Raw genomic sequence first — 13,807 nt, forward strand, 5'->3', positions numbered from 1 at the left:
AGGCCTTCCATTGCCCCACATAAAGGGAAAGCCTCAGGCCCTCCTACAGTGCCCCAGAAGGAAAATGCCCCTGTACGCTCTGTTGCACTTTGTGACACCGCAGGGATGCATGGAACATTTTTTTTATTTAAACAAAGGTGGGGTTGCAAATAGGAAAAAACTGCCTCCCCCTAACGCAGTCGAATTTTTCTGCCCTAGTTGCATTGTGGGGACGCAGTGTGTGCCACATAAATAGGTTCCCTGTAGGAACACAGGAAGCGGGGGAGCATGCTGCTATACCACAACACACCAGTGGTGGCCAGGAACAGCGCTGCAGGTGCACAATCGGTATGGGAATATTAGCAATTCTCATACAGCAAAATTTATGCATACGTTGATATGGGACTAGTGAGATCAGGAGTAACTACCACTGTTACAAAAGCTTGCAGAAGATGTTTCCATTTCCCAACAAGTACAAAACATTAATTTCTATACAATGCAAGAAAAATGCAACACAGACATTTGGGGGAGGCACTGAAAACAGCCAGCAAGACAACAGTGAGGCCCTTCATGAATGAGCGACAACGCCTGTCTGAGTCTTTTTTATGCTGCCCAACAGCACTCACCCCTGCAGCAGTGCATCAAAATCTGATTTGCCTAATGAAGACTTGCTAACAAAAGCTTGACCTGTGGGTCAGAGATGTTCGATTCAAATGCAGCATCTTTTGTCATCCCTGAATTTAGAGGCAGCAAACTTCCTTGTTGCCAGCATCCCTTCTCCCTCTGGCTTCTTTTCCAAGATGTGACTTTTGAAAACAAGGGTATTTTTTCTTTGTGGTCTATGTTTTTGCCTCTTCAGTGTGTAAATATCACCATATCTTCTCTTCTATTTCTGTTCTGTGGCAAGGGTGTGCAAATGGCAGCCCGAGGGTCACATTTAGCCCACACACCTCCCTCCATCAAGTGGGAAGTAGCAGTAAATCCCAGCCTGCCTTTGGCTTGGAATACCCCATGCAATGCAATTCTTTATGAGCAGTGAATGCCTTAGGTAAGAAGCAGTGCATGAGGGACTTGCATATCACTTCCAGATTAGCTATGTTCCTCCCAGTGACAGTCATGCAGAAGTATCCATGGCGTCGCCCCCCCATGTCCCCCCCCCTCACACACACACTTTGTATTGTAAGAAATGACTGAAGGTTTTTCAACCCAGGCTCCATTCAAATCTGCAGTGGTGATGGTATGTGTGTGTGTGTGGGGGGGGGTGTACGCATTGCATCACTTTGGCCTTAAGTAGTTTGGTGAAGTTAAATCTGCCTCTCCCCCTTGTTAAAAAAATTGGCCATTGCCATTCAGCAATCATCATCATCATCATTTTATTTATTTTATACACACACACACACACGTTTTATTCTAAGCTGCCTCGAGAATTGTGGAAGGGGACAAGTAAAAAAAACAATGGGCTTGAATCCTATGGAGGACAAACCAAGCTGCAATCCACACATAAGGAGCAATTCTCCTGCCCCCCCCCTCCTGCTACATGCTTCTCTGACCCTTGCACCTGGGCCTCAGTGGAATGCTATGGGGTCAAAAAGGGGGGAGGGGGAGAATCAGCCAACACTGCCCTCGGCCTCTTCCCTGGGCAGAAGGAACTAGCACAAACAGAAAATCAATAGCTCAAAGTGAAAGGGAGGTTATGATCCAAGCCGATGTTTTAAATACTGTATTTGCTGGCGTATAAGACTACTTTTCTTCCCTGAAAAACATGCCTCCAAGTGGGGGGGGGGGTCGTCCTATACGCCGGGTGCACTTCAGCTGGGATAGACATAGCTGCCCATAGTGGCCTCCTGATGCCCGCCCACCTCATTTTACATTTCATCCAGTATCGTGCGGTATCTAGCGCGGCCGCGGCGGGTCATCAGTGTGGCTGCGGCGAGCATCAGGGTGCGGCGAGCATCAGGGTGCACCACCCCTGCGGCGAGACAGGGGTGCCAGCCTTTTCGGCATGACCGGCCCGTTCTGCTCGGTGGGAAGCAGCGGCACTCCAGCCCGCCCCTTGTCTATGCAGAGCTCGCACATGCGCACTTGCGCACTAGTACCGGTCACAGGGATATGCAGGGGCAGGGCGGGTATATAACAAACTCTATATTTTGAGTGGAAATGTTGGGGGTCGTCTTATACCCCCAGTCGTCTTATACGCTGGCAAATACGGTATATCTTGGTCTCTTGCTCTCCAGTTTGGTGATTACCAATCCATGCCAAATATTGCTATAATTTCTATAACAGAGTTACCATAAAGGCAGAGAACATTGTGTATTTGGTAATGGTGAGCAACACTTAGAAAGAGACAGGGAAAAAATACCCAACTATTTTTTTTAATTAAGGAAATATTGGTGTCTATGGTGTGTACACTTTCAAAATCCTAGAGAACATCCTGACAAGAGAACTTATGCGTTCAATAGAGAAGGTCATGCCAATTTCATCTTCAAATTATGGAGGAATGCTTAACATGGTGTTAAAGCTGCATTGGGTGGCCTTTGAACGAGTTTCATTAATTAATTAATTAATTCAAAACAATTCTATGCTGGCTATATACCCAATGCAGGATAATTTATTCATTTTAAATGTTTATTAGCTGTCTTTTTTCCTTAGCAGAGCTCAAGATGGCATACAACATAAATAAAACACACACATGTATATATAATATGAACAATTAAATAAAACAATGTAAAACACATATATAAACAGACTACCAGGGAGGAGAATAATAAGAATTAAAGAAGGCAGAAGCCAATGATAGTCAGATAAATAAATCTTCTTGGGGAGGGAATTCCCAAGTTTTGGAAACACAACCAAGAAGGCTCTTTCCAGCCCCTTTATCCTGCAGATGGTGAAGGCACCCGAAGCAGAGCCTCCAAAGAAAAGTTGAATGCATGAGTAGATTCAGATGGGAGTAGGTGAGCCATCTAGTATTCTAGCCCCAAGCCACACAGGGCCTGAATTGGGTCTGGAAGCAATTAGCCCCTATGGCCAACTCCACTCAGCCTTCTCCACTGAAATTATTGAGAGCTGGTGTAGTATAATGGTTAAGCCTATCGGACTATAATTGAAAGAACCAGGCTCAAATCCCCACTCATGCTATGGAAGCCACTCATACTTTCTCAGTCTAACATGCTTCATAAGATTATTGTGAAGACAAATGTAGATGAGAATAATGTAAGTTGTTTTGGGTTGCTACTAAGAAGAGAGGGTCTAGATGAATTACAGATAAAATCTTTAACCGCTCCTGCGGAGCGGATTAAATAAAAGGCTAAGGGTTCCTGGGGAGGAGTTAGGGCGGGCCCTGTCTGGGATAAAAACTCGGAGGGGTGAAGCGGCTCCTGATTCGCCCCTCCGAGTTGCACTCAGGGGCCAAGTGGCTTCCGCGTGGCTCCCCATTGGCTGCTTTGCCTGGCCTCACCTTGGCTGCCAGGGGAGTCGCTGCGCAGACGGAGAAGACCTCCAAGGTGGTGAGTCCTCCCGGCGACCTCTCCTCCCCGTTGGGAAAGGAGCAGTTCCTTTCCCACCCCCCCCCGGCTGTTCCTTTCCAGCTGTTCCTTTCTGGCCCCCTGGCCAGCAACGCAAGTCTTCTCCCGGCCCCAGGTCGCTCCCGGAGGGGTGGGTTGGCAGTGGCCTTCTCCCGGGCCCAGGAGCAGAGGCTGCTCCTGGGGCTGGGAGAAGGCCCCGGGTCACTGACGGGGGGGGGGGGCGCCAGCCTTCTCCCGGCGCTGGGAGCAGCTGTTCCCGGAGCAGGGAGAACACCCCAGGTCGCGGGCCGTTGGCCACGCCACGCCAGCCCCTGGGAAGCCTTCGCCCTGCAAAGGCTTTCCCAGGGAGGGGGGCCTACCACCCATCTTATTTCAAAATAAAATGGGCTTTGATTCTAGTAAATAAATAAATGCTTATAGATAGAGAATGTTTACTAAACTCCTCCCTTTGAGGTATTTATTTATTTATGCTATGTTATTTTTATTTATTTTTAGACTTGTATAACACCCCTCTCAAAGACTCGCAATGGTTTACAATAAAACAATAAAAAACAATACAACCCCTAGAAAATCCCATGACACATTAAAAGACGGCAGTACATAAGAGCTCTTTCATTTCTTTCTTTTATTGCAGGAACTTCATTTGCACCTATCCTCACTTTACCTATATTCCAAACCATAAACACAAATAGATAAGACTAGAGTGTCTGTCTGTACCACTGTCATCATCCTCTAGTACCTTGTGATGCTACAAGCCAAGGTAGAAGAAAAAAGGAATCTCAGGCACCATTTTGAAGGTGGTCCAACAACTCCCATATGCCATGCCATTTACCTCTAATCAATTAGAGCAGTGGTCCCCAACCTTTCTGAGGCTGGGGACCGGCAGGGCATCGGGCCGCACCCGCGCGGACCGCGCCTGTTCATCGGGCCGCGCCCGCAGGCCGCGCCCCCGCGGCCCGGCCCTGATTCCCTCTCCCCGCCCTCCCGCAGTAACAAGCTTCCTGGGCCACAAGCTTGCGGCCTGGGAAGTTTTTTACTGCGGGGGGGGGGCGGGGAGAGGGAGCCACAGCCCGGCGCCATGGCCTTCGCGGCCCGGCAGCGGGCCGCAGCCCGCAGGTTGGGGACCACTGAATTAGAGTCAGCAAACTTGAAAATGTGGAAATTATACAACTTGGACCATTTGTAGAATGTATGAGTTTGGACAGAAATAATCTTCCAGGACAATTTCCATATTGTGGTGCAAAGCCCAAAGTGTTGACAACCTTACACATAACCTTACAAAACCAGGGCCAAAGCTTTTCCCATCCTAGTCCCCACCTGGTGGAACAAGCTCCCAGAGGAGATCAGGGCCCTGAAGGAACTTAACCAGTTCCGCCGGGCCTGCAAAACGGAGTTCCTCCACCAGGCATTTGATTGAGGCCGACCCTTACCATCACTTCCCAAGGGCCCTCCTCCTGAGCCCCCTCCTATGGCACCCACCATAACTCCACCCAACCCATTGGCTATCAGTATGAGTTAATTTAATGTTTCCTACATTTTTTCTACAGTTCCATGTGGCTTGTTGTTTCATTTCATTCATTATTGTTAATCTAAGTTATCTGTATAGTATATGTTCTGTTTTATGTGCCTTCAGGGAGGATGGTATATAAAGATAATCAATCAATCAATCAATAATTTTGTGGGAAAGGAAAACCTGATCAAACCTATGGCTGGTCTTTCAGAAGGGCTGCAGAAGGTTCTGTAGCCATTATTTTTAAACCGTCCCGCGGTGCAGGGCACCGCGAACTAAATAATTGAGTAAGGGCTGTCGGGGAGGAGTTAGGGCGGAACCTGTCCGGGATAAAAACTTGGAGGGCCCAATCAGGAGCCGCGAAGCGGCTCCTGATTGGGCCCTCCGACTGTCCATCCAGGGTCAGCTGCCAATGGGAAGCCGCGCAAAGCGCGGCTCCCCATTGCCAGCTTGGCCTGGCCTCGCCTGGCTGCCAGAGGACTCACTGCGCCGAAGGACAAGACGCCTTACAACACTGTGAGTCCTCATGGTTCCCTCCCCTCGCCCTAGGGAAAGGAGCAGGGACGCCGCGTCAAAGACGCAGCATCCCTGCTTTTTTCCCACCCCGGGGACCCAGCCCATCCACCGCGTGCCGCCACCTGCCGCCATTACAGGCCTCCCTGCCAGCCCCACCACCAATCTGATGCCTTGCCGCTGCTACGCGCCACCAGGAGTGGCCCGTGCCGCCACCCACTGCCAACAGAGACCCTCGCCGTCGCCCACCACAGCCGTGCCGACTACACCACCCCACGCTGTCCCCTCTGGCTCCTGCCGCGTCCTTCGCTCCAGGGAACAGCCTCCCTGCCCGGCCGGAGACCAGACCTCGCCCCGCCACCTGGGAGATCCTGCTGCTGGAGCCTCCCGCCCCACAGAGCAAGGTAGGCCACACTCACCAACGGCCGCGCCTCCCAGCTGCGCCAAAACTACGATGACCGGCCGCGCCTGCCCGCCCCACCATGGCCCCGCGCCTCCCCGCATCCACAATGCCCCCGATGAGCCCCGCGCCTCACCGACCCTACTACAGCCCACAACCCTGCACTTACACTGCTACCAGCCTTCTCTCCTGGACTCCGCGCTGCCTGCCTTCTCCCCTCCATTGCCCTGCTGCCTTCACCCACAAGCCTCGAGCCTTCCTCTTCGTTCCTCCCCACTCGCCCTCACCCCTAGCGCCCATTTTATTCCGCGATAAAATGGGATTTCTTTCTTGTGGGTAAAAAAAAATGAATATACTCTTGAATACAGACCTTGAACCGTGGTAATGTACTAGAAAGCAAGGGAGGGAAATACAGTGAGATAGTACTCATCGACTCCAGGCTCACACCTTACTCTTCTGAGTTGACTGAATAGTAGCTGTTTTCTAATTGATGAGACTCTTTTATAAGCATCAACCATATCTAACCAGGCAGCATATAATGATATCCTCATCAAACAAAAAAGCTTTCATGGTGGGCTTTGCAGAACATTTTGTGTGCCCAACAAATCTAGACAGTTGATATCTCTTCTAACAGATTTTACCTAAAGAATACCAGTTATATCATTTGCTACAAATGGGAGCAAACATTTTGGACTTGTGGAATAACCTTGTCAACGGGAAACAATGTGTTAGTGGGAACTGGATAATCTGTATTGATAGGTGTTATCAGAGACCATTGCTTGTAGAACGGCAGTTCCTCTCACTGACAGGCACAATGTAAGACAAGAGACCTAGCCCATCTCCAGTCATCTTCCTTGAAAAGCTATGGAAAATATGCTCAGAAAAAAGCCAAGTATCCCTGGACACCTGTATCAGCTGTACATTTCAGTATAGAGTAGGCTACACTAAGATGTTACATAATGTCTCAGCCACCATCTTTCTTTTTCTGGTTTATTTTTTTTAACATCGAACCTGAAGAAAAGTTCAAAATTCAAAAACTGGAATTCAAAAATTCAAAAACTTGCACACTGTTATAAGTCATTTGGCTGGTCATCAGCAATGGTGTTTTGAGGATTGTTTATTACGGGAATATTAGCAAGCTAAAAAAAATGAAATAAGAGCACCCTCATAGAGAACTTCTGAAACCCCATCCTCTCTTCACAGTACATTTAACAATCAAACCTCTCCCTGTCCCTTATTTCATAACAGGCGTCATCACAAAACCTCTTCTCTGCATGCTTATCGGTATCATTTTGTTTCTAGAAGCTATTCTGTAAACCAGATAGCAAATCAAAAGGAACTTACAGATGTTTGGTGTTGTGCAAAGATGAGTAGGCCTTATGGCAGCCAACCACCTTAAAAGGAAAAGAGATTCAAGATTGTTTGCAAAAGGAGGCTGTAATAGAACTAGATAGTTGTGCAAAGTCCACCACTTTGAGGGAAAAGACCAACAGGGCAAGATCAGAGGTGGCGGTCAACCATCAGGACTCCCACAACAACTAGCTATTAGTAGAACTGCCAAGCCACCAGTAGGGAAAGGACATCCTCCAACCCCAAGTTCTGTTGTCCGCTGCTGCTCCAAGAAGCAGAAGAAGAATTAAGGGGGAGGGCAGACTCAGGTATTTATCATAAGTTGATACAGAAAATGACAAATATATCTTTAGGAACTGCCAGAAACTCTGGCTGAACCATGGAGTTCCTGTTTATTTCTAGAGCTCCCCAGCTCACTTCCTGTAACAACTTGTGGTAAGGACATGAAACTGTATCTGAACTATATCTTAAAATATCTTAAAACTATATCTTAAAATACATTTTTCTTTAATTAGTGAAGTACTGTACTCTCTGGTTTCCTTCTTCAATGATCACCCACTGGTCTTGTGTCATCATTATTCATTATTATTTTAAATAATTTCCCTTACATGGTCCATCTCCTGAAAAGGATGGTTGCAGTAAGGAAGGACATGGGCAGTACAGTTTTCCAAGCACAATGCAAGATGGTTTTGCCATAAGGCATCTAAATAGCTGGGGATTTCTGAACTTATTATATCTAATATACTGGCTTCCGCTCTGTTGTCTCTAAGAGAAAATGGGGACAGACTGGCCATTTGGGGAACTCCGGGTGGTTTAATGCTATTCCCCCCCTGCTGGGGCCAGGTGGTGAGCTGGAGGTGCAGGAAAATAGGCACCCAGCCTGGCCAAGGATACATCCTTTATAATGGATCTCTCTCTACACTCTTCCCCAAACATAGGTGTATTTTCCCTCCAAAACAAAGCTCACTGTCCCACCCAGTTACTTTCTGATCTCTATGGCTTTGCTCAGCCCTGGGAGCATCTGAGAAGGAGTAGAGTCATCTTTTCACTAAAGCCCTTAAGTCAGAATGGGACTGAAGCATTTTTATAAGTCAACAAATAAAAGATTTTATGTACAAAGAGGGAAGGGTGGTTGGAATCCAGCTTTTAAATATATAATTCAGTTCTTATTCAGTTAGATGTTATGCTTCTTATTTTTTAACAGGGAGGTTTCTTATTTGTGTTTTCCTTAAAACACCATTGTCTTTCTCAGAACGTTATCTTTGGAGTTCACCTGAGATCCCCTTGTTTTTAGGAAGTGGATGCTCTCAGCTTGTGCCACAACTGTCTACCTTCCTTTCTGAGATGACTGAAGTTCTACCTCACATACTCACATCATAGCAAATTCTCCACTGATTTCCCCATACAACTAGGTCCTCCTTCTTTTCCTCAAAAGGATTCTCCTTCCAATTTGGCTTAGCTTGGAAGCAAACACCTGACTGTCCAAATTCTCTATGCCAAATAACTGGTCTAATTGACCAGATACTGTGTGGGTGAGCCCTGTCAATCAATAACCCAGTACTCTCACTAAAATTTCTCTTCAAATGAATGTTCCAGGTAATGATCTGTCAGACACTCTCCCTGACCAGTCTCAGAAAGTACACAGCAAGTATTACAACTTCCTCTCAGTTTTGACTAGACAGTCAAAGGGCTCAGAGCTTGTTGCCCTGACTCATACAACTTAGTGAGGGTTTTTGACTCTTCCCTCACTGTTGCTGTTGTTTCAGCATTCAGAACCTCCTTTCCTAGGTGCTGTTTGTCATATTCTTCAACACATCCATCCTGGGATCACTGCAACAAGGAGGCATTTAGCCTTGCTGCGGGACATGCCCACTGGCCTCACCTTACCACACGTTACTCTGGGCCAGATGGACAGACTGCCCTCCCTCTTTTGGGGATGGGGGCATGGCATGTGGGGATGAGGCCCTTTTCTAGTGCTATCACACCCTAATCTGCCCAGGTACTGATTAATGTCCATTAATGTTGTCAGTACCTCTCTCTTTCTCTCCCCTCCTCCCAAATCTCTATTATAGAACAGCATTCTCAGACATCTGCCAGAACCAGCCTTTGGAAATTCCCTAGAATCTTTTCTGTGACATTATTCTTCAGTTTCCAGCAGTGCTGTAGTAAATACATCCTCCAAAATGCTAAAGCAAGAGAATGAAAAGCTGTGTGATACACTTTTGCCGGTTCTTTCTGCTAATATATTTTCCCTATCTGTGTGGTCAGTTTTTGTACCCGTAGGTAAAACCTAACTGCACCAGCTTTGTGGAAGGCCTTGGCAAATCACTGAAAAGATTTTTCTGGGTCTCTTTAAACATGAGAAAATTCCTTATGAACTATTCATTCTTGAGCAGAGAAGTGATTTACAAGTGATTTAATGCATAGACTCCTGACTCCCAAGCTAAGTGGAACTGCCCAGATGTAAAAGTTAAATGTAATGCACGGCGATCAGAAAACTTCACAGAAGAACATTAGCCTCACAGAAAGCCGATTGCTCTTGATACTAGATTCATCATTTTGATTTATAGATTTTCTTCTGCAGAATTATATAACAAAAAGTCTATTAAATCCAAAGATGTTTATTAGGTTGGCCTGCCCATAAATATTGTTTAAATATATTGCATCATCTTGCATATTATTATTTTCTTGCATGACATGCATCATGACACAAAGGTTCAGCTCTTAAAACCACAAGGATTTTTTTTTGCCATGCCTGTATGCTATAATAAGCAAATAAGAGGGATAATAGGAAAAAGATAAACTATTACCGTTACGGGGACCCCAAGTATTCTATCAAGGACTCTGAAAAGCCACATATCAGAAATTAAACACCATGTCTGAGAGTTTTAAGGCAGACTGCCAGGAATGTGTCTCCTAAATGCTAACATAATCAGTAATCTGGAAAATGGTCATGTCAAAACATATCCAAGCAACATGAAGGATTTACAGGGCACAGAAAGATCAGCATGCATTTGCTGTCACAAATGTTTTACATATGCATAAAAGAATACATACAACATATATACCCAAAACATTCACAAATAATATGTGCTACCATATGTTGTTGATCTCTACAATGGGGGTATTGGTTTTTATTATTAGATTTTATATTATCTTCTCTTTTTTTAATGTACAAGTCACCTTGAGGATATTTGCAATTAAAAAGGGCACATATAAATGGTCTAAATAATAATAAATGACTACAGTGCTATTCAGGGAGTATGACAGTTCTATCTTAACCCCATTGACTTCAACAGACATAGAAGGGTAAAGCTCTGTTTAGAGCAGCACCATTAGTCTGTGGGGTGGTCATAAACCATGACAATAACTTAATGAAATTTTCTTGTTCAGCAGATATTATGGCTCCAGGTACCAGGTCCTGGGACAAACAACAAGGGAGGATTGTCACCTTCATGGCCACCTTGCATATTCCGAGCGGAATCTAGCCTGACTGCTAATGGTAGCAGAACTCTGGATAGAATGTCATTGTTCCGATCCATCATGGCTGTTCTTATTTGTATGACCATCATCTCTGGGCCACCTAAAGCAATGGCACAGTATCACTCCTGCTGTATGCTGGTAGGATTATGAATCAAGTGCTGGAAAATTCCAGGTATAAAGCGACTTAAGACTTTGATTTTCCTCCACAAGGTTATTTTTAGCTATGAAGCCAGACACTGAATACCTTATCCTGGAAAGCAGGCTAATGCATGCTGCAGAGTTTACAAGCCTAGAGGAACTATGTTTCTTTGGTCTCTTTTTGTTCTTCTAAAAGACACAGCATGCAGAAGCTACTGGAGTTAGTCAAAAGTGCTGGGATGGTCATAAAAAAGTGGTTGGCAAAGAAATGATTCCAGTTATCAAGAGGCATGCCTTTGTGGATAGAATGCAGTAATGTTGGGTGCCCTAACTGCCTGCAGCATCCTGGACATGGTGGGAAATCCCACCCACCCCTATTTTTAAAAGGATGTTGCTGGATTGGCCTTCTTTGTTTCTGAAGATTCTTAAAGCCAAACAGCAGAAGAAAAAAAAGGAACCAATACCCACTCCAAAAAAGTTCCAATAAAAACAACCAGATCCACCAATAGCTGTGCATGATTTTATGTTCTACTAAAGACAAGGGTCCATGTACCCAGGAATACAAAGGGCACCAGGATGCACACCTGGCCATATATCAGTCATGGATGTTGTTTGTCACTGGCTATTCTTGGTGTTTTGGTGTTTTTTAAATGCTATACATACATTCACAACATTTAAAAATAACATCTCTGTTTCTTCCATCATGCTATATTGCAGCAAAACGTTATTACAAGAGGTTGTAATTAAAAAGACAACCTTTATTTGTTTTGCAAAAATCGGTCTTTTGGGAGAAAGGGTAAGGCAAAGGTAAACAACAATGTGCACCTTACTTGTGCTAAAACTGATCTAATACTGTCAAACACACACAAACATGAAAGAAGGCTTTGTGAAAGACTCCTCAGAGGATCAAGATGTGAGGGAAAGTCTAGCCTCAGAACTCTCTCTGTCTTCCCCCCTTACCCTCCCCATACTCTCCCAGGAGCAGAGATCCGCACTCCGAAGGAACAGCGGGTGGTACTGATTTCCCAGCAGCAGAGTTGGAATTACCTCCCTGTCAGGGAAAGCCTTGACAGAACTTTCCTTTGTGCATAATTAGACTCTGCTGCTCAGATCAGAGTCTTGATTGCTCCGGCCTGATGCCCACTTTTTATACCCTACAGCATCCTCCTGGATACGGGCATCTTCCCAGCAGACATGTTACAGACAGAGACCCTGCAGGCTTCCTCCTTTCAGCAGCAGGCCCCAGCTAGTACTGAGTATTGACTTTCACTATAGGTTACCTTGGGCCTTCTGAGATTCTTACATCTTCCATTTAAATTTTTTAATAGCTTATCATGTTTAAAGAGTTGCCTTTCAAGAAGTTTTACATGGTAAAAGTTCAGACTACCCTTTGGGTGGCTTGAATGTTACTTTCTCCGCTGCACAAATCTTTCTGACCTTGTGATTGCAACTATCTCATTACCAAGTTATGGGTTTGCCAATCCGAGCTCCGAACCACAGCTTGGCCAACACTAAAGGGATTTTGGCTAGCATATTCAAAGATACGCAGTGCTACAGCCTCTGTACAGATAGCCTCACATTTCCCTGTAACAAGCATCTATCAGGCCCACACACAGGATACCAGATTAGGTTTGTGTATCTTGCTTTAATGTGGGGTTCCACTCTACCTTCCCCAGAGTCTGTCATACGAAGGTGGTTTTTGAAAAACCATCACAAGTGACAGAAGGCCCATGAATCAATACCAGTAGCACAGTATGGTGATTAGAAGATGGGTTTGGATCAGTTACCCAGCACAGATCACAGCCCAGCTATGGATAACATATGGTCACGGTAGCATGAAGATGCACATCTACAGTAGATACGAAAGTCCTTGTTGATTTCATTTGAAACGCCTCTTAAGCAAATGCCTTCTAATACACTGGATGTTCCATTCCATTCCAACTTGTCACCTAGCGTCTTCAACAATCAAATGTTTCCTTCTGGGGTACCTGTCTCAACTTTGTTCAGTGTGTTCAATGTAACTATAATACGTGAACAAAATACTGTGGAAATAGTTCTAGCTATAAAGAGAGAATACTGGGGATTCCAAGTTAGGACTTTATAGTTTTCACTATTAAAAGATGTTACCATTTTAAATGAACTTTGTCTCAAAAAATAAAGTCCTAAATAGAAATTTTTGGCCACTTAAACACTAAGAAGGATTTAAGATACCATAACAAATATACCTAGACCAACATGGACAAGATAGGAAGCTGAAATATTCTGCAAAGAGAAGAGGAGCAATTTCTCCCAATTCAGACTATCCATTTGGCTGCTGCATAAGATGTTTTCACCCCTCTCTCTCTCTCACACACACACACACACACACACACACACACACACACAATGCTATCGATAAGGGTCCAGTATTATGCTGTAATTGCTACTTCAGATGTCCCTGAATAAACCAGTTTTCTTGCAAAAGACTGCGGAATACAGTCCAGCTTCATTTCACCTTTCACCCTCACAAAGAACAAGAATGAACCACTTGACATGTTGTGGTTTCTGGTGCTCAAAATGCTTCAGCTGTTGCCCAGAGGAGACTTTAACAGCTTGGTAAGATGACTTTGCTCTCCTGTGAATCACACACCAAACCACAAAGAACATCCTCTGTCTTTAACCAAGTACACTCATGTCTTTTCCTTCCAGCCTGATTAATCTTCAAAAACCCAGTGTTTAGCCTTCTCCCAGAATACGTGCAGGGTGGAATTACGACACTTACGATTGGTGAACACTACAGTTGTAAAAGACAAAATCCACAGCTGCAAACTTCTTTCCAGTCTCCTTGGATTTGAGGTAGAGCTTCACAACACGCTTATCGCCTGCAACAGAACAGAGGATGCACAGTGAACAGAGCTGCAAAAAAGACTA

At 45.2% G+C, this 13,807-nt stretch overlaps 1 protein-coding gene across 11 annotated transcripts in view; it reads right to left on the bottom strand.

Moving 5' to 3' along the window:
• PLXNA1 (plexin A1) overlaps positions 1–13,807 on the bottom strand; it is a 424,561-nt gene that overhangs the window by 158,733 nt on the left and 252,021 nt on the right. For all 11 annotated transcript variants that reach the window (XM_077325380.1, XM_077325387.1, XM_077325383.1 and 8 more), the window contains exon 8: positions 13,659–13,758. In XM_077325380.1, the coding sequence (XP_077181495.1) occupies positions 13,659–13,758 (100 nt within the window). The remainder of the gene's footprint in view (positions 1–13,658; positions 13,759–13,807) is intronic.

Source organism: Paroedura picta, chromosome 3 (genome assembly GCF_049243985.1).
Source record: "Paroedura picta isolate Pp20150507F chromosome 3, Ppicta_v3.0, whole genome shotgun sequence".
NCBI lineage: Eukaryota > Metazoa > Chordata > Lepidosauria > Squamata > Gekkonidae > Paroedura > Paroedura picta.